The sequence below is a fragment of the Sphaeramia orbicularis genome, chromosome 9 (genome assembly GCF_902148855.1).
Source record: "Sphaeramia orbicularis chromosome 9, fSphaOr1.1, whole genome shotgun sequence".
Lineage (NCBI taxonomy): Eukaryota > Metazoa > Chordata > Actinopteri > Kurtiformes > Apogonidae > Sphaeramia > Sphaeramia orbicularis.
Window position 1 is genome coordinate 5,865,359 of NC_043965.1, and position 22,261 is coordinate 5,887,619.

Sequence of the window (22,261 nt, forward strand, 5' to 3'; positions counted from 1 at the left end):
GTCAAAAATAATAAAATAAGCAACAAAATTAACAAAAAAATCAACAAAATAAGTAATATTGACAAAATAAGCCACAAACTGAACAAAATTAAAGAAAAAAATAGTGAAATAGGCAAGAAAATGTTGAAAAACAAACAAAAAAATAAAAATTTAAAAAAAATTACAAAAATGAAGGAAAGTTAATTAAACAGCCAACAAAATAAACCAGAAGAGCCAAAAGTAATCAATAAAATGAACAAAATAAATAAAAATAAAATGAAAAAATAATCAGCAACAAGAACAAAATAAGCCACAAACTGAACAAAACTGAAGAAATATGTTGGAATTGGTGTAAAATACAGTTCTTTATGTTTTCATGGTCATCAGATATGACCCATTTGGACGTTCAGAGGCTCCGTAGTTACCATGGAAACACCATCATCTTCTACAACACTGATTCCCCAGTAAAACCCATGGAGTTGGATCAATGACAGTGGATAAAACGAACAAAAATGAAGAAAAAATATACAAAATGATAAATAATGTGGAAAAAATGAGCAAAAACTGAGTAAAATAAAGTCAAAAATAATAAAATAAGCAACAAAATTAACAAAAAAATCAACAAAATAAGTAATATTGACAAAATAAGCCACAAACTGAACAAAATTAAAGAAAAAAAATAGTGAAATAGGCAAAAAATGTTGAAAAACAAACCAAAACATTTTTTTAAAAATTACAAAAATGAAGGAAAATTAAACAGCCAACAAAATAAACCAGAAGAGCCAAAAGTAATCAATAACATGAACAAAATAAATAAAAATAAAATGAAAAAATAATCAGCAAGAAGAACAAAATAAGCCACAAACTGAACAAAACTGAAGAAATATGTTGGAATTGGTGTAAAATGCACTTTGTCATCTTTTCATGGTCATCAGATATGACCCATTTGGACGTTCAGAGGCTCCGTAGTTACCATGGAAACGCCGTCATCTTCTACAGCACTGATTCACCAGTAAAACCCATGGAGTTGGATCAATGACAGTGGATGGAAATGTTTATGTTCAGTTAATGATAGATTTGACTAAAAACAGTCACTTTTTCTGCAGTTTTCTCTGTTTTTGATACAATAACCCTCAACTTTAATGTAAGTTTTTATGAGCATCTATATGATCAATGAAATAAATAAAGGAAAATACCAGACTGTTACTAAAAATGCAAAATACAGAGGATAATAAATTCATGAAAAAATGTAAGGCTGTATATCACTTGATTTGTATTTGATGATTTGTAATTGGATTACATTTTTATTGTTTTTACTTTGGTTTATTATTTCAGTTATATTGTATTTTTTAATTATTTTTTGTGTATTGATTTCGGGGGAGGTATTAATATAAGCCTTTTTTTTTTTTTTGGCTTCTAACCTCTCCTGCACAATTTTGTTACTTGTTTGAATGTTGTTGTTTTTTCATTGCTGTTTTTATTATGTACAAATAAATAAATAAATAAATAATATTATAATAAAGGGTGATAAATCACTTTAAATAATTCGGAAGCTGATTTACCACCACTGATTTAAACCCACTATGCTTACCTACGAAACATGAAAAAAACTACATCACATGTTAATAATTGGTGTAAAATACAGTTATTCGTCTTTTCATGGTCATCAGATATGACCCATTTGGATGTTCAGAGGCTCCGTAGTTACCGTGGAAACACCGTCATCTTCTACAACATTGATTCACCAGTAAAACCCATGGAGTTGGATCAATGACAGTGGATGGAAATGTTTAATTTATATTCAGTTAATGATGGATTTGACTAAAAAAAAGTCACTTTCTCTGCAGTTTTCTCTGTTTTTGATACAATAATTTTCAATTTTAATCTGAGCTTTTATCAACGTTTTCATGGTCAGTAAATTAAAAACAGGAAAATACTTGATTTATACTGATAAAATGCAAAATATTGAGGATAATATTATAATAAATGCTGATAAATCACTTAAGAAAGGTTAGATATAGGGAAAATTCCATTGGGGAACTGACACAAAAATAGCGCTGTGTCTTTATGGGTTAAATTTAACCTGTAGTTCAGGTTTTATTTTATCCATACACTAAAAAAGGAAATATTCTGAAACTAGAGATTATTACCTTTAAAATGAATCATCATTGGTTCAGTTATGAGGTTTGGAAGTCAGTCAATAGGAGATAATTAACACATGTTATGCAGGAAATAACAGGTTAATTAACAGATATAATATTGATATAACAATTTGATATAATAACCTTTGAATTTACTCTGAGTTTTCATTAACATCTAAATTAAATATAGTAAAGTAAGTATAGGAAAATACATAATTTACAGTGAAAAATGCAAAATACAGAGGATATTATTATAATAAATGGTGATAAATCACTTAAAGGTTGACCAGAGAGAAAAATTCATTTGGGAACTGCCACAAAAGTACCACTGGGCTTTTATGGGTTAAATCTCCACAGTCGTTTCTGTATTTTTAGAAACTGCTTAGATATTAAATGTTTAAGTCAGCTCAATCAAGAAAGGAAGTATTCAGTTTCAGTTTTGGTCACACTTATTTGTCGCTTTTCCATTGGACATCTACGCAAAACTTCACTGATATTTACTAAATGTTGAAAAAACAGAAGTGTGTAATATCGGTTTTTCCATTAAATCACAAATGCGTTGATTTGTTCATTTATTATCGCGAGATGACACGAGAAGTCATTCCATAAACATGGCGACGAACGTAAATATGGTGTTGATTTACAGATATATTCATTATTATTATTTATTACCCCTCTGTCTCGTACTAAATTAAAAAATGATCGGGTTTCCTGGTGTGTCCACATATACCGCCACATGTTTCTTCTTCTTCGCTTCTTGTAAAGTACGTCAACATCGATTTTTTAAAATGCACCTGACTCTAGTTGCGAAAAAAGGTCTTTCCGCAACGCCCGAAAAACCACCTCTTTTAATCGAAAAATTAGACTTTTGGCGAAATTGTCGTTTTCCCATTAGGTAAATTTTTATGCACAAGTTATATTTGCACAATTTGAGGGTCAATGGAAGAGCGACTAGTGTCAGAAAATATTTTTACACCTTGTTACGTCCTTTCTTTTCTTTCTTTTTGTTTTTTTTACGTTTTACTGCATCTTTTATATTCTTCTTACAACTTTTACAGTTGTTTCTTTTACTTTTACATCTTCAGTTTATGTAATTATGGCCTTTTTACTGACTCTTCCATCTTTAAAACAGTGTAGAAAGTCTATTTCTTTTAATAAACTAAAATATTAGACCTTTTCCTGGATCATGACCGTTAATTAACCTGTTATTTCCTGCATAATATGTGTTAATTATCTCCTATTGACTGAGTTCCAAACCTCATAACTGAACCAATGTCGACTCATTTTAAAGGTAATAATCTCTAGTTTCAGAACATTTCCTTATTTAGTGTGTGGATAAAATAAAACCTGAACTACAGGTTAAATTTAACCCATAAAGACCCAGTGCTACTTTTGTGTCAGTTCCCCAATGAAATGTTCCCAATATCTAACCTTTCTGAAGTGATTTATCAGTATTTATTATCATATTATCCTCTGTATTTTGCATTTTATCAGTATAAATCAAGTATTTTCCTGTTTTTAATTTACTGACCATGACTACTTTTGGTGTTCACACAGTAAAAAATGCAGTGTCAATATTTCAGAGTCAAACTAGTTTAACCTAGACAGAGTATTTTTAGCTCTATGGAGAGTAAACCAGCTCTAACAGTCGAGTTAAAAGTCAGTGCAAAGTTCTGCAGAGATGCAGAGTCAAATTCAACTCTACAGAGTGATGATTAGTGCCAGTCTGCCACATTGCATTGTGGGTACTGGACATTTTATGTGCAAGGGTTGGGGGGGTGGGGGGGTGGTGTTATGTCAATGTTTATTTAGGTTAATGCTGTGGTTTCAAACCTTTTTTGGCTCATGATCCCATTTTATCATCACAAATTCAAAATGCAGAAATTTTTTTGCTTAAATTTGTTTGTTTTTGATCATGTAATAGTTTGCTATACTATGTTGCAAATAAACGTTAATTTTAGAGGACATTTAGTCTATATAATGTATATTATTCTGGACGGAGGCAGTAAATCCAGGTGTAGATGACTGCACAAAGTGAGAATTTGATTTTCCTTGGTCAGGATATGTACAGTCAGTCCAGCTGTGATTTACAAGGCTGACAATTAATACTGAACAAACAAGAACTCAAACTATGAATTATGAAAGAGCTGCAGCATCTGAAACTGACCACAATGAACATTTGACAGATAAACAGAACCACAGTGCTGCAGTTTCACACTCACAGTTTGTCTTTTATGGATTGGGATTGTCTCTGTCAACTCACCATCTATTTTTTATTAGTGTGTTTTTATTTTTATTTTTATCAATTAATAGAAATTCCAGGTGACCCCAAGTGGGGTCCCAACCCCAAGGTTGAAAAACTCTGGCATAATGTGTCTATTTTATAATATTTATTGGTCTTTTTATGTTTATTACCGCCGCCAAGGAGGTTATGTTTTTGCCGGTGTTGGTTTGTTTGTCTGTCTGTTTGTGTGCAAGATAACTCAAAAAGTTATAGACAGATTTGCATGAAAATTTCAGGAAATGTTGATACTGGCACAAGGAACAAATGATTAAATTTTGGTGGTGATCGGGGTGGGGGGTGGCGTGTGATCTGCCTTGGCGGAGGTCTGCGCTCTCCGAGTGCTTTTCTATCAATACTAAATAAAGACCTTCCATATTTTCCTGATTCTTAACCCACTGACTAGAACACATATCCTGGGACAGATATTCTACTGCTTGTTTTTTTTCCCCATTGTGATGATGTGAACAGACGTTAAAGGACAGGTGTATTGAAGTAAATGTAGGTGAATTCATGGTTCTGGTTGTAATATGGGTTCAGATACTGATTCTTCTGCTCTTTGGACCAGACTTATCACTCTGTTCTTCTGTCTTTTAATAGAAATAATGTTCTGCTGGATTTATCTGCACTCATTTTCTATCAGGTGCTGAGATTTACATGAACAGAAACAGAGGAAACAAAGTTAAAAGTTAAAGGTTGAAACTTCATGTGTTTGAATTCAAACAATCCCATGTTATTTTCCACAGTTTCGTCTGTTTCCTGCTTCAGAAAATCTGCACCGGATTAGTTTCATTCACAAGTCTGAGAAGAACATCACAGAAACATTTGATATATTTCAGTAACTGCAGACTTTGTCCCATGTACAGTTTATTTACATTTATAAGTTTAAGGTGAACGGTGATTGATTGTCATGTGTGTGTCACTGATGTAATAAAGGGATAAAAGTGGAATGTTTGTGTTGTGTTTTATCTGTTTGTCTCATTTTACACAGTTTTATTTCAGTCACGAGTTGAGTTAAAGACTAAGTCATTAAATCCTGAGTTAACAGAAAAGAATCTGCAGATGAAGGATTTGTAGAAGGTCTGAAACATGTCAGGATGGAACAGATGTTTAAAGATCAGCATCTGGGAGATTATTGGCAAAACTGGAGACAAGATATAAAACTCAGTGTTCCTATTTACAAAGTACAAACAAATAGAACATATTTAAGTTTTAGGTGAACGTTGATTTATTGTCATGTGCGTCTCATTTATGTAATAAAAGGATCAAACTGGGATTTGAATTTCCAGAACCTTCCAGTGTGTTTAGACACTCAGTGAACCTGGCGTCCATTTTTTTTGTTCAAATGCCATTTTTTTCTAAAGATTATCAACATAAAAATTATTATATATCTTACAAACAAAGATGGAATAAAATAGATTTTTGAGTTTAAAAGTTGAAGTTCTGTTCTTTCTTTTGATATATTCAGTGTTCACACACTCCTAACACAACATTTTCAATTTAGTGGATTTGATCATAAAGGCTGGTGTTGGCTGGAAACAAACTGTAAAACACTCTGGCAGTAAAGAGTTAAGAGACATGTGAACCGTAGAGAGGTCTAAGATTTAAAGGGAAAAGAATTATTGTTTAACTTTGGAGGACCACAGACAAAAAAACAAAACCAAACCAAAAAAAACCCAAAAACTAACCTAATTTAAGGAATAACTCTATGAACTCAGGGTGCTCCCTATAGAACAGGGCATATAAAGAACTCCATAAAGACAGTCAAACAAAAGACAAGAGGAGCTGAATCTGATCTGAAGTCAGTGAAATGACAGCATCACTCATGAAATTTGGACATCCATGATATAATTCTGCTGCTGGTGGTTGGAAGTGGTTTAAATATAGGATAAAGATAGGCAAAAAAAGTAAGATTTTGCTTCTAGCCTATTCCTTTATTGGTTTTTATGTTTATTATAATTATTGAACTAAGTGCAATGATTAATGTACAAACCAGAAAAAACAATTCATTCATTCAAATATAACTTTGTGGAGGTTATAATCTTCACATTTTAATGTCATTGATAACAAACCCAGATGGTATCTTATTGTTTAGACAGAACTAAACTGTCCATTTGTGAGTTAAACAGTGTCCCTCCAGTTTATTACTTTAAAACATTTTGTTTAATTCAATAGCACCACCTGCTGGTGAAAAATAACACTTCAACTGTGAATGACTTGAAGTACATACAAGGAAGAAATGAAATAGAAAGTAGTGTTGACATTCTTGAACGGAGCCGAGGCGCCATTACAGGGTGTTGGATGTAAAAACACAGACCAGGAGGATTGAACTGTAAAACCAAAGACACAGAGGTTTGGTGAGTCTGTGTGTTAAAGGATAATTCACATATCAGAGAAAATGGCTGAGAAGAAGATTGAACTATTTGAAAGTTTCCTGAGTTGTCATGTGTGTTCAGAGACGTTCAAAGACCCTGTGTCTCTGAGCTGTAACCACAGCTTCTGTTCAAACTGCCTGAAGGAATTCTGGGAGAAAACTAAGAACAAAAACTGTCCCATTTGTAAAAGAAAATCTTCAAAGGATGAACCACTTGTGAACTTCAGTCTGAAAGAACTGGCTGATTCATTTGTTGGGAGACTGAACGTTGGATCATCTGAGACAGAAAAAGGAGAAAAGAAGGTGGAGGTGGTCTGCAGCAAACATCAAGAAGAACCTAAACTGTTCTGTAAAGATGAAAACAGAGCTGTGTGTTCTATCTGTGATTTTCCTCATCATCGTGAACACACTGTGGTTCCTGTAGAAGAAGCAGTTACTGAAATGAAGGATCAGCTGAAATCTGACTTAAAGTCTCTACAGGAAAAGAAGAAGAAATATGAGGAAACACAGAAAACATACGATGCAATAATCCAACACTTAAAGAAACAGGTTTTGTTCACAGAGAATCAGATCAGAGCAGAGTTCAACAAACTGCACCAGTTCCTGAGAGAGGAAGAGGAGTCCAGACTGGCAGCTCTGAGGGAGGAAGAGGAGCAGAAGAGGAGGAGTGTGATCAGAGAGATGAAGAGGATTGAGGAGCAGATGTCCTCTGTGTCAGACAGTATCTGTGCTGTTGAAGAAGAGCTGCAGAAAGCCAGAGCTCCATTCCTCATCAGTTGTAAAGACACTCAGAGCAGAGCCAGAGCCCAGTGCTCAGTGTCAGAGCCACAGCTGATCTCAGGAGCACTGATCCATGTGGACAAACACCTGGGCAACCTGTCCTTCAGAGTCTGGGACAAGATGAGGGACAAGGTCCACTTCAGCCCCGTCATCCTGGACCCAAACACTGCAAACGGATGGCTTCATCTGTCTGATGATCTGACCAGTGGGAGATATGGAGACACAGATCAGCATCTTCCTGATAATCCAGAGAGATTAATTTACTTTGCTGATGTTCATGGCTCTGAGGGCTTCAACTCAGGGAAACACAGCTGGGACGTGGAGGTGGGAGACCATCCTGACTGGATTTTAGGTTTGGTTAAAGAGTCAGTTGACAGGAAGGGAAAGGTGTTGGCTTCACCAGAATATGGATTCTGGTGTTTAAAGCATGGCAGTGGAGAATACACTAATGGTGCTGGTCGGACTGTGACAGTGCAGACGAGTCCACAGAGGATCAGAGTTGAACTGGACTATGACAGGGGGAAGGTGTCCTTCTACAACGCTGAAGACAAGACTCACATCTACACTCACATAGACACTTTCACTGAGAAACTCTACCCTTATTTCAGTATTGGAAAGGCTGGTGATGCTGAAACCACTGATGTTAAAATCTGTCAGAGGAAGATTTCTCTGTTGTTTACGTAGAAATGAAAATGTGAACAATAGATTGTGTTTTCATTTTTCCAAAACCAGTCATATTAATACATGTAGATGTGAAATGTATAAAACCTGTTTAACTGAGTAGAATGGAACAAACAGTGAACACTGAGGTGATTTATAATATGTTAATTATATGAAAAATATTATGTTGTATTGATCAGATGAAATGAAAGTCACTTTGTCTTATTACCTCCGCCAAGGAACAGGAGGTCATGTTTTCATCAGGGTTTGTTTGTTTGTCTGTTAACAAGATAAGTCCAAAAGTTATGGAAGGATTTTGATGAAATTTTTAGGAAATGTTGATTCTGGCACAAGGAACAAATGATTATATTTTGGTGGTGATGGGGGGGGCAAACTGATCTGCTTTGGCAGAGGTCTGCTTTTCTAGTTTTATTCATGTTATTCATATTTTCACCTGCAGGTTTTTTCAGTCATATTCAACTATAGAATGATTATTAATGTGAAAATGATGGTTTAGTTTGAATCAATATTAAATAATTGAACCTCCATATTGTCCTGATTCTTAACCCACTGACTAGAACACATATCCTGGGACAGATATTTTCCTTTTTGTTCATATGTGAGTGTTTTCATCTACAGCCGTTTGTTTCTGTCGCCACGTTTTTATCATAAAATGATGTGATGATGTGAACAGACGTTAAAGGACAGGTGGATTGAAGTAAATGTAGGTGAATTCATGGTTCTGGTTGTAATATGGGTTCAGATACTGATTCTTCTGCTCTTTGGACCCCACTTATCACTCTGTTCTTCTTCCTTTTAATAGAAATCATGTTCTGCTGGATTTATCTGCACTCATTTTCTATCAGGTGCTGAGATTTACATGAACAGAAACAGAGGAAACTGAGGAGTTTTTACACCTTTTACTTTCAGATTCACAGCTTTTAAAAACAGTTCAATCAGACGTTTGACTCACTGGGATTCATTTTTGGAGACAAAATCCACGTCCTGGTTCTCTGTAAAGGTTAAAGGTTGAAACTTCATGTGTTTGAATTCAAACAATCCCATGTTATTTTCCACAGTTTCGTCTGTTTCCTGCTTAAGAAAATCTGCACCGGATTAGTTTCATTCACAAGTCTGAGAAGAACATCACAGAAGCATTTGATATATTTCAGTAACTGCAGACTTTGTCCCATGTACAGTTTATTTACATTTATAAGTTTAAGGTGAACGGTGATTTATTGTCATGTGTGTGTCATTGATGTAATAAAGGGATAAAAGTGGAATGTTTGTGTTGTGTTTTATCTGTTTGTCTCATTTGACACAATTTTATTTCAGTCACGAGTTGAGTTAAAGACTAAGTCATTAAATCCTGAGTTAATAGAAAAGAATCTGCAGATGAAGGATTTGTAGAAGGTCTGAAACATGTCAGGATGGAACAGATGTTTAAAGATCAGCATCTGGGAGATTATTGGCAAAACTGGAGACAAGATTTAAAACTCAATGTTCCTATTTACAAAGTACAAACAAATAGAACATATTTAAGTTTTAGGTGAACGTTGATTTATTGTCATGTGCGTCTCATTTATGTAATAAAAGGATCAAACTGGGATTTGAATTTCCAGAACCTTCCAGTGTGTTTAGACACTCAGTGAACCTGGCGTCCATTTTTTTTTTTTGTTCAAAATGTTTTTTTCTAAAGATTATCAACATAAAAATTATTGTATATCTTACGAACAAAGATGGAATAAAATAGTTTTTTGAGTTTAAAAGTTGAAGTTCTGTTCTTTCTTTTGATATATTCAGTGTTCACACACTCCTAACACATTTTCAATTTAGTGGATTTGATCATAAAGGCTGGTGTTGGCTGGAAACAAACTGTAAAACACTCTGGCAGTAAAGAGTTAAGAGACATGTGAACCATAGAGAGGTCTAAGATTTAAAGGGAAAAGAATTATTGTTTAACTTCGGAGGACCACAGACAAAAAAACAAAACAAAACAAAAAAAAACAAAAACTAACCTAATTTAAGGAATAACTCTATGAACTCAGGGTGCTCCCTATAGAACAGGGCATATAAAGAACTCCATAAAGACAGTCAAACAAAAGACAAGAGGAGCTGAATCTGATCTGAAGTCAGTGAAATGACAGCATCACTCATGTCATTTGGACATCCATGATATAATTCTGCTGCTGGTGGTTGGAAGTGGTTTAAATATAGGATAAGGATAGGCAAAAAAAGTAAGATTTTGCTTCTAGCCTATTCCTTTATTGGTTTTTATGTTTATTACAATTATTGTACTAAGTGCAATGATTAATGTACAAACCAGAATAAACAATTCCTTCATTCAAATATAACTTTGTGGAGGTTATAATCTTCACATTTTAATGTCATTGATAACTAGAAGCACTCGGAGAGCGCAGACCTCTGCCAAGGCTGATCAGTGGCCCCCCCGTGGGCCCCCCCACCCCCGATCACCACCAAAATTTAATCATTTCTTCCTTATCCCATTTCCAACAAACCCTGAAAATTTCATCCAAATCTGTCCATAACTTTTTGAGTTATGTTGCACACTAACGGACAAACAAACAAACAAACAAACAAACAAACAAACAAACAAACAAACCCTGGCAAAAACATAACCTCCTTGGCGGAGGTAACAAATCCAGATGGTATCTTATTGTTTAGACAGAACTAAACTGTCCACTTGTGAGTTAAACAATGTCCCTCCAGTTTATTACTTTCAAACATTTTGTTTAATTCAATAGCACCACCTGCTGGTGAAAAATAACACTTCAACTGTGAATGACTTGAAGTACATACAAGGAAGAAATGAAATAGAAAGTAGTGTTGACATTCTTGAACGGAGCCGAGGCGCCATTACAGGGTGTTGGATGTAAAAACACAGACCAGGAGGATTGAACTGTAAAACCAAAGACACAGAGGTTTGGTGAGTCTGTGTGTTAAAGGATAATTCACATATCAGAGAAAATGGCTGAGAAGAAGATTGAACTGTTTGAAAGTTTCCTGAGTTGTCATGTGTGTTCAGAGACGTTCAAAGACCCTGTGTCTCTGAGCTGTAACCACAGCTTCTGTTCAAACTGCCTGAAGGAATTCTGGGAGAAAACTAGGAACAAAAACTGTCCCATTTGTAAAAGAAAATCTTCGAAAGAAAATCTAGGTGTGAACTTCACTCTGAAAGAACTGGCTGATTCATTTGCTGGGAGACTGAACGTTGGATCATCTGAGACAGAAAAAGGAGAAAAGAAGGTGGAGGTGGTCTGCAGCAAACATCAAGAAGAACCTAAACTGTTCTGTAAAGATGAAAACAGAGCTGTGTGTTCTATCTGTGATTTTCCTCATCATCGTGAACACACTGTGGTTCCTGTAGGAAAAGCAGTTACTGAAATGAAGGATGAGCTGAAATCTGACTTAAAATCACTATGGGACAAGAAGAAGAAATATGAGGAAACACAGAAAACATACAATGAAATAATCCAACACTTAAAGAAACAGGTTTTGTTCACAGAGAATCAGATCAGAGCAGAGTTCAACAAACTCCAGCAGTTCCTGAAAGAGGAAGAGGAGTCCAGACTGGCAGCTCTGAGGGAGGAAGAGGAGCAGAAGAGGAGGAGTGTGATCAGAGAGATGAAGAGGATTGAGGAGCAGATGTCCTCTGTGTCAGACAGTATCTGTGCTGTTGAAGAAGAGCTGCAGAAAGCCAGCGCTCCATTCCTCATCAGTTGTAAAGACACTCAGAGCAGAGCCAGAGCCCAGTGCTCAGTGTCAGAGCCACAGCTGATCTCAGGAGCACTGATCCATGTGGACAAACACCTGGGCAACCTGTCCTTCAGAGTCTGGGACAAGATGAGGGACAAGGTCCACTTCAGCCCCGTCATCCTGGACCCAAACACTGCAGGCGGATGGCTTCATCTGTCTGATGATCTGACCAGTGTGAGAAATGGAGACACAAAGCAGCATCTTCCCGATAATCCAGAGAGAAACACTAAATATTCCAATGTTCTTGGCTCTGAGGGCTTCAACTCAGGGAAACACAGCTGGGACGTGGAGGTGGGAGACCATCCTGACTGGATTTTAGGTTTGGTTAAAGAGTCAGCTGACAGGAAGGGAAAGAGATTTGTTTCACCAGAATATGGAATCTGGTGTTTAAAGAATCGCAGTGGAGAATACACTAATGGTGCTGGTCGGACTGTGACAGTGCAGACGAGTCCACAGAGGATCAGAGTTGAACTGGACTATGACAGGGGGGAGGTGTCCTTCTACAACGCTGAAGACAAGACTCACATCTACACTCACACAGACACTTTCACTGAGAAACTCTACCCTTATTTCAGTCTTGGAAAGGCTGGTGATGCTAAAACCACTGATATTAAAATCTGTCAGAGGAAGATTTCTCTGTTGTTTACGTAGAAATGAAAATGTGAACGATAGATTGTGTTTTAATTTTTCCAAAACCAGTCATATTAATACATGTAGATGTGAAATGTATAAAACCTGTTTAACTGAGTAGAATGGAACAAACAGTGAACACTGAGGTGATTTATAATATGTGAATTATATGAAAAACATTGTTTTTATTGATCAGATGAAATTAGAGTGCCTTTGTCTTATTACCTCCTAATGTTTTCATCAGGGTTTGTTTGTTTGTCTGTTAACAAGATAAGTCAAAAAGTTATGAAAGGATTTTGATGAAATTTTCAGGCAATGTTGATACTGGCACAAGGAACAAATGATTACATTTTGGTGGTGATTGGGGTGAAATGATCTGCCTTGTTGGAGGTCTGTGCTCTCCGAGTGCTTTTCTAGTTTTATTCATGTTATTCATATTTTAACCTGCAGGTTTTTTCAGTCAGATTCAACTATAGAATGATTATTAATGTGAAACTGATGGTTTAGTTTAAATCAATAGTAAATAATTGAGCCTCCATATTGTCCCGATTCTTAACCCACTGACTAGAACACATATCCTGGGACAGATATTTTCCTTTTTGTTCATATGTGAGTCTTTTCATCTACAGCCGTTTGTTTCTGTCGCCACGTTTTTCTCATAAAATGATGTGATGATGTGAACAGACGTTAAAGGACAGGTGTATTGAAGTAAATGTAGGTGAATTCATGGTTCTGGTTGTAATATGGGTTCAGATACTGATTCTTCTGCTCTTTGGACCCGACTTATCACTCTGTTCTTCTTCCTTTTAATAGAAATAATGTTCTGCTGGATTTATCTGCACTCATTTTCTATCAGGTGCTGAGATTTACATGAACAGAAACAGAGGAAACTGAGGAGTTTTTACACCTTTTACTTTCAGATTCACAGCTTTTAAAAACAGTTCAATCAGACGTTTGATTCACTGGGATTCATTTTTGGAGACAAAATCCACGTCCTGGTTCTCTGTAAAGGTTAAAGGTTGAAACTTCATGTGTTTGAATTCAAACAATCCCATGTTATTTTCCACAGTTTCGTCTGTTTCCTGCTTCAGAAAATCTGCACCGGATTAGTTTCATTCACAAGTCTGAGAAGAACATCACAGAAACATTTGATATATTTCAGTAACTGCAGACTTTGTCCCATGTACAGTTTATTTACATTTATAAGTTTAAGGTGAACGGTGATTTATTGTCGTGTGTGTCAGTGATGTAATAAAGGGATAAAAGTGGAATGTTTGTGTTGTGTTTTATCTGTTTGTCTCATTTGACACAGTTTTAAGTTCAAAGTCATTAAATCCTGAGTTAACAGAAAAGAATCTGCAGATGAAGGATTTGTAGAAGGTCTGAAACATGTCAGGATGGAACAGATGTTTAAAGATCAGCATCTGGGAGATTATTGGCAAAACTGGAGACAAGATTTAAAACTCAATGTTCCTATTTACAAAGTACAAACAAATAGAACATATTTAAGTTTTAGGTGAATGCTGATTTATTGTCATGTGCGTCTCATTTATGTAATAAAAGGATCAAACTGGGATTTGAATTTCCAGAACCTTCCAGTGTGTTTAGACACTCAGTGAACCTGGCGTCTGTAAACATTTGAGCCTCTGAGAATGTGATCAAGTGAAAATAAAAACTGGAAATAAAGCATCTGTCTACACTGACTCTGAAATTCAACATAATGATAAGATTTAGATTCATATATTTGACATGGACATAACAGTAACAGTGGAACTGATATATACAATATGAATAAGAACCAGATGAACTGTTTTAAGTGTTTGCAGAGAAAAAATAATTTACTAAACCTGTCCACTGGAGGCTTTTTATTAAAGAAGTAAAAACAACACAATACAGATAATAAAACACTACAATCTACGACAAATAATCATGTGAGAACAGCATTAGTTCAGTTTGTCTCAATTTAACACCTCTATGAAAAACATGAAAATATTCTGTGTTTTTAACCAATAAAATGGCAGTTACCACTGAGTGAGTCCCATGAACTGACTCTGTTCAACTATGATAATGTGAAATAAATTCATTCAGTGAAGAACATGTAGATGTTAAAACCAAGAATTAAGTCTGAATTATTTATGACGCTTTACAAGGTGAATGTATTGTGTTTAAGCAGTGGTTTTTGTACATATGTTTTATTGTCAGATTTTTTAATGATTTAACAGGTTTTATAGTTTATTGTGAGGCTTTTGATCAGGACATGATACAGTGACAGGAATGGAAATAAAACTGTTGTAAAGACAGATGCTTTGTCATAAATATAGAGAACTTACATCTGATTTTTTGCAGATATTTTCAATTATTTATCAAACTGCAGATGTGAATCTAAGGTTATTCCTATATATTTATCACTGTCAACCTCATTGATGATATATTTTTTATTTCTACCATCAGTTTTTCATTTCTTGCAGTGTTTCCTTACAGACAAACAGACTGAAACTGTTTTTTCTTTCAGTCAGTGCCCAGTGGGAGGACTTGGTCCACTCTGATTCAGAAGCTGCTCCACCACCTCGATGGTTGTTCTATCAGATGCATAAATAATCCTATCATCAGCCTTCATTTGGCAGCTGACCCCAGGACGTGACTCAGACAGATCACTGACATAAACCTTAAATATCATAATGCAGTATTTGTTCTCTCTGAACCAAAAGAATGAACATATATTGAAATGAAAAGTTCAGATTTATAAAAAGCTGAGTTGAGGTGTGTGTAAACGTCAGATGTCAGCTGTAGAGTTGACTAAACAGAACACAACGACACTGTTTGACATCTGCACATATATATCATTCAGCTATCTAGACTCAAGACTTTACAGATACAAAAATAATTTTAAAATATGGTAAAAAATAATGCATAATTATAGTTAATTCATTAATGAGAACGTGAACACTTTCTAGATCAACACAGAGTCATGTTTAAAATTGTACATGGTCCCGAATAAATAAAGTAAGTAAATGTATGGACTGTGTCAATATTTGTTATGATGGTGGAGGTTGTGAATGATTTAAATGTTGATTTCTGTGGCTTTGACAGTGTTCACATGCTAATATTACAGATGATAAACCTGTTTTATATGTAACTGGTGCTTTAACAGGACTGAATTGTCAGTTTCACTGCAGTGATGCTTCATGTTGTTCAATTCTAAATCAAATAGCACCATCTAGTGGTTAAAGTAAAAATCAGGATGCTGTTAAAGATTGATCTACAAAGAAGAAGTGAAATAAAAAATAGTGTTGACATGCCTAAACGGAGCCGAGGCGCCATTACAGGGTGTTGGATGTAAAAACACAGACCAGGAGGATTGAACTGTAAAACCAAAGAGACAGAGGTTTGGTGAGTCTGTGTGTTAAAGGATAATTCACATATCAGAGAAAATGGCTGAGAAGAAGATTGAAGAATTAGAAAGTTTCCTGAGTTGTCATGTGTGTTCAGAGATGTTCAGAGACCCTGTGTCTCTGAGCTGTAACCACAGATTTTGTTCAAACTGCCTGAAGGAATTCTGGGAACAAACTAAGAACGAAAACTGTCCCATTTGTAAAAGAAAATCTTCAAAGGATTTTCTTATAGTGGACTTTGCTTTGAAAGAACTGGCTGATTCATTTGCTGGGAGGCTGAATGTTGGACCATCTGAGACAGAAAAAGGAGAAAAGAAGGTGGAGGTGGTCTGCAGCAAACATCAAGAAGAACCTAAACTGTTCTGTAAAGATGAAAACAGAGCTGTGTGTTCTATCTGTGATTTTCCTCATCATCGTCAACACACTGTGGTTCCTGTAGAAGAAGCAGTTACTGAAATGAAGGATCAGCTGAAATCTGACTTAAAGTCTCTACAGGAAAAGAAGAAGAAATATGAGGAAACACAGAAAACATACAATGAAATAATCCAACACTTACAGAAACAGGTTTTGTTCACAGAGAATCAGATCAGAGCAGAGTTCAACAAACTCCAGCAGTTCCTGAAAGAGGAAGAGGAGCAGAAGAGGAGGAGTGTGATCAGAGAGATGAAGAGGATTGAGGAGCAGATGTCCTCTGTGTCAGACAGTATCTGTGCTGTTGAAGAAGAGCTGCAGAAAGCCAGCGCTCCATTCCTCATCAGTTGTAAAGACACTCAGAGCAGAGCCAGAGCCCAGTGCTCAGTGTCAGAGCCACAGCTGATCTCAGGAGCACTGATCCATGTGGACAAACACCTGGGCAACCTGTCCTTCAGAGTCTGGGACAAGATGAGGGACAAGGTCCACTTCAGCCCCGTCATCCTGGACCCAAACACTGCACATGGACGCCTCCATCTGTCTGATGATCTGACCAGTGTGAGATATGGAGACACAAAGCAGCATCTTCCTGATAATCCAGAGAGAAACACTGAATATACCAATGTTCATGGATCTGAGGGCTTCAACTCAGGGAAACACAGCTGGGACGTGGAGGTGGGAGACCATCCTGACTGGAACATCGGTTTGGCTAAAGAGTCAGCTGACAGAAAGGGAGAGACATTTGCTTCACCAGAATATGGAATCTGGTGTTTATGTCAGTACAGTGGAAAATACACTAATGGTGCTGATCAGACTGTGACAGTGCAGACGAGTCCACAGAGGATCAGAGTTGAACTGGACTATGACAGGGGGGAGGTGTCCTTCTACAACGCTGAAGACAAGACTCACATCTACACCTACACACACACTTTCACTGAGAAACTCTACCCTTACTTTGGTATTGGAAAGGCTGGTGATGCTAAAACCACTGATATTAAAATCTGTCAGAGGAAGATTTCTCTGTTGTTTACGTAGAAATGAAAATGTGAACGATAGATTGTGTTTTAATTTTTCCAAAATCAGTCATATTAATACATGTAGATGTGAAATGTATAAAACCTGTTTAACTGAGTAGAATGGAACAAACAGTGAACACTGAGGTGATTTATAATATGTGAATTACATGAAAAATATTATGTTTCTATTGATCAGATGAAATGAAAGTCACTTTGTCTTATTACCTCCGCCAAGGAACAGGAGGTCATGTTTTCATCTGGGTCTGTTTGTCTGTCTGTTAACAAGATAACTCAAAAAGTTATAGAAGGATTTTGATAAAATTTTTAGGAAATGTTGATACTGGCACAAGGAACAAATGATTACATTTTGGTGGTGATGGTGGTGAAATGATCTTCCTTGGCAGAGGTCTGCGCTCTCTGAATGCTTTTCTAGTTTTTATTAATGTGACACCGTTAGTCAAACCTGTATGTAGAACAATGTCTTACCTGAGTGTCATTATGGAAGTCTAGGCTCCTGCAAAATAAAAGCATATCCTGGAGAGTTTAAAACTGATAGAGCAAAGTTTTTATCTTGTGAGAATAACAACAAAATACATAACTTATCATTGCTACCTAAAGAACCACTTCAAGAAAATTCTACACGTCATCTCATTACCCCACTGAGGGAACTCCTCTAATTCTACATTATTTTAATATTAATTAGTTAATATTAATAATTAAATTTGGAGTAAAAATAGCTCTATAAATTGTAATCACATTACTCTCAACAGTGTGAAAAATATCTTTACACATTTCATTGTTAATTTTGACAGTGAATTGAGTAGAATTAACTTTGAAAATTTGACACTGGCCATAGAGTAAATTTTACTCTAATTCTGAGTGGGACCAAATGTTATCTGAAAAAGAGTTAAATTCAACTCTCTAAAAATAAACTGAGCAACTGGAGAATCTATGCTTTCTGACAAGGTACTCAACATCCATAACCAGCTTTATTAACTTACTAATCACCGACATCACTCATCATTTCAGTTTTCTGATGATTATGAGTGGAATCATCTGTAACACACACTAAAACTCTGTTCATTCATTCCACTCTTCTTTTAAAAAGTTAGTGAAGGCAACATTATGTGGTTGATTTGATCACATTTCATTTAATTACATGTTTATGTATCCTTGTGTGTTGACTTTTGTACCTGAGTTTCCTCTGGTGAGTGTGCAGGTGTTTGTGTTGGATCTGTTAATACACATTTATCAGGTATATTATTGATCATCATGTATCAGAAGCTGAAAAAGTCCAGTTTTTAGATGGTTAAGAGTCTTGTCTCATACCTCTTGCCTCATCTTTTTCTCTGAGTCAAATCAGAGAAGTTAACACACATTCAGGATGTGATGGAGTTAACAGGTAGAGGTGATAATGTTGAGAACAGCACCCTCTACTGGACACTTACTGAATCCATTTTCCTGCTTTATCCATGAATACGTTCATTCATTTACTTATTTTTTGGCTCCAGGTGTAGATTATGTTTTTTTTATTATTAATTTTTCCAACATTTTTTGTTGTCAAATCAAGGCTCAAGTTATTTATGATGCAGAAGTCACAGGAATGTGCTCCCATTCAGATATTTACCGATCTTCTCTGGTTTATACTGGTGAAAAGTTAACCTTCTGGTATCCAGGTGAACACATTATGGACTTCGTGTTATTAAAGGTTATATTTTTTCTCACAATTTGTATTAGGTCAGAATTCAAAAGTTGTTCATTTTTGTCAGATTTGTAAAATTCTGACCCTGCCACTAAAATCAGCACATTATAAACTATGTTAAATTATTACATTAACACCCTTTTACCAAGTGAGTAAAAAGTGCTCATTTTACCATTTAACATTTGACCTAGCATGTTAATGCTATTAATCACTGACATATGCCAGGATGAAAAAATAAAACAAATAATAAGTAATCCAATTTTATGCAGTATATTGAAAAAAAAAAGCTTTTTGTGTTTTTTGCATGAAAAAATATGGTTTACATTACAAACATGGCATTTAAAGGGTTAAAACTATGACAATTAGTGAGTATTTTTGTTTATGGCTGAAGTTGATGAAAGACAAAAAAAAAATGTAAAAAGAAAAAGTTTAAAAATAGGACCAAGGGTCGTGTAGTTCAACAGCATATTGAAAGAGTAATTTTTGTTTGAGCTTTCAAGGTCTCTCAAGGTCAAAGGTCATGGCAACAAATGAAGGCCCATATGTGACTCCCCATCTATTGTCAATAGTGATTATTTCAATATCTTCAACTGTTTTCAAGTTATAGCACTCTGAACTGTGTCCCATTATAAACCAATGAATGAATGGGGATTTTTAAAATAAAAAAAAAAAAAAAATCATTAAAAAAAAAATAAAATAAAATGAATAAAATAATAAATTAAAATAAAAAATAAATTAAATAAATAAATAAATAAAAAATCAATATTTCTCAGTTCTTTGAGCACACTTGGTAGGCCTTACCCCAAAGAACCCCTGCTATGACTTTCAATTGATTCTGGCTGATGGTTTTGGAGAAGTTTCAAGAAATTTGGACATAGATGACCTTGAGTTTGACCTTTCATGGCACCAAATGAAAGCCCATATGTGACTTCCCATCTATTGCCAAAAGTAATTATATCAATTTCTTCAACTGTTTTCAAGTTACAGCACTTTGATATTTCTCTCATTATAAACCGATGGCTATTTTTAAAATTTCAAAAATTCATGAAAATGTCCTAATTCTTTGAACAAACTTTGGTAGACCTTACCCCAAAGATGTTCCACAACAAATATCAGGTCGTTCTGACAGACGGTTTTGAAGAAGATTCTTGAAAGTCCCCTCGGCCGTCGGACTGCACAGATTATGTGCTTTTGGTGATTAGGAAGGACCTCTGTGGGGGGTTAATATATCTGCTGCAAATAGCCCTTCATTCACATGTCTTCTGCTGGAGATAGTGTTCAAATCCTTAAATCCCTGACACTACAAAAGGAAAAGTTGTGCTTTACTTACATTACTTTTCATGTACGTAAGTATTATCAGCTAAATGCAGTTAACCATTAAAGACGTGGGCGAGGAGGGAGTTGACTTAGATTAAGGAGGAGGATCTCAAACGTTCCATCTTTCATCTGGAGATTCATCACTGGAAAGAGATGGAAAAACTTAAAGGATCTAAAACTGTGACATGTAGTGGAGTAAAAAGTACAATATTTACCTCTGAGATGGGGTGGAGGAGAAGGATAAAGCTGCAAAAAAATACTCAGGGACAGACAAAAACAGACACAAAAACACCTTAGATTAGTTTTGTTTTTATTGTTTAGACATCGTTTCTGCAGAAATGCAAAAAGTAGTTACTACTTAGTGATTGGACATGGAACACATCCAACACATCTCTATAAATTTAGGTTATACTAGCTTTGTTACAATACAATAATTTGTTAGAATCACTAATAGAAAAAGCAGAAGGAGGCTTAGATGTGTGCATAGCTTATAACCAACCTCCAGACCAAAAAAAAAAACAATAAAGTGAGGGACAAAAGTGTATAAATAAATGCTTTAAAGGACTCCTGGTGACCATACGATCAGTGGTTCATCCCCAAATGTGACAAAAACCAACCCAACGACGTGGCTTTAGGAACAAACGGCTGCAAACAGAGCTGTAACTGACGGATACAGAACGCAGATTTGTAAAAGAGGTGAAAAGCTGCCAGATGGAACTTCAACTGATAAAAATCTGCTTCTCCGATGTGAAAATTTAGTTTTTTAATGCATCGCAACGTAAATATCCTGAATTAATCGAATAAGATAATAAATTTAGTGGCCACATTAGTCCCATGGATCAGTTTAACCACTTTGCGATATTTTATTTGCATGATTGACAGCCAATATAAGAAGAGCGTGACATTTTCACACCGAAAAAGCAGCAGTGTTAAGCAATAATCGACCAAATTCGTCAAGTGATAAAATGACAAATTGAGAAACTGAAGAGTAACGTCAGATTCGTTAAATCTTCTGCATTATTTATCTGACTTGATGATATTTTCACGTTTCTTACAAAGTGAAATAAAAGATTTTAAGACTGTAATACAGCCTTACAGCCCGCTACAGGTTCCAATCTGGCCCGTGGGATGAATTTGTGAAATGTGAAAATCACACTGAACTTATTTATGGTCGAGGGTGTCAAATTCACGTTAGCCCAGTTTGATCTGAAGTGGGTTGGACCAGAAAAATAACAACAGAATAACCTAGAAACAAGTGGTGCCAGGCACAACAAACCCCGCCCCTCGCATGTATTGTAGCTTATTTTGGGATTGATCCACTTTTTCATCCATATTCAATATTTGTTAAAAATAAAAATTATATATGTGCTAAGTTTGAAGTAAGTTGAAGCAAGATTGATTTGGTTTTTATAGACATTTGAAATTTTGCCCATTATAAGTAAAGAAAGAAAAATTTCAAAAGCAAGCCATCACTTAGATATTTCTGCAGAGTGATGTCTAAAATTAACCTCTATATCTCTACAATGTTTTAAGTAAATTGAGTTAAAATTTAAGTTTTTATAGTGATTTGAAATGTTGCCCATTACACTGGTCAACAACAAATTTATTGTTTAAGTTTTTGGAGCTGATTTAGGATCATTTTGGTGTGCTGAATCCAAAAATCACATTCATTTTGCTCAATCAGGTCAACTTTCTGAACAATGCTACATATTGGCTTTTTAACATTTACATTACATTTATGGGCATTTTCACAGCACGATACAAAATTCTTTCATATTTCTTGCAATAAACAAGTTCTGAA

The 22,261-nt window shown here is 35.4% G+C and overlaps 3 protein-coding genes across 3 annotated transcripts; all 3 read left to right on the forward strand.

The window, feature by feature from the left end:
- The first annotated feature begins 6,641 nt into the window (after positions 1-6,641).
- On the forward strand, positions 6,642-8,503 carry LOC115426490 (nuclear factor 7, brain-like). The gene has a single exon (XM_030144634.1). The coding sequence runs from the start codon at positions 6,800-6,802 to the stop codon at positions 8,237-8,239; it is 1,440 nt and encodes a 479-aa protein (XP_030000494.1). The 5' UTR covers positions 6,642-6,799; the 3' UTR covers positions 8,240-8,503.
- A 2,546-nt stretch (positions 8,504-11,049) lies between these two features.
- LOC115426489 (nuclear factor 7, ovary-like) lies at positions 11,050-13,893 on the forward strand. Its single transcript, XM_030144632.1, has one exon. It carries the CDS (start codon positions 11,204-11,206, stop codon positions 12,641-12,643), a length of 1,440 nt encoding a protein of 479 aa, XP_030000492.1. The 5' UTR covers positions 11,050-11,203; the 3' UTR covers positions 12,644-13,893.
- A 2,033-nt stretch (positions 13,894-15,926) lies between these two features.
- On the forward strand, positions 15,927-17,487 carry LOC115426491 (nuclear factor 7, ovary-like). The gene has a single exon (XM_030144635.1). The coding sequence runs from the start codon at positions 16,054-16,056 to the stop codon at positions 17,458-17,460; it is 1,407 nt and encodes a 468-aa protein (XP_030000495.1). The 5' UTR covers positions 15,927-16,053; the 3' UTR covers positions 17,461-17,487.
- The last annotated feature ends 4,774 nt before the right edge of the window (positions 17,488-22,261 follow it).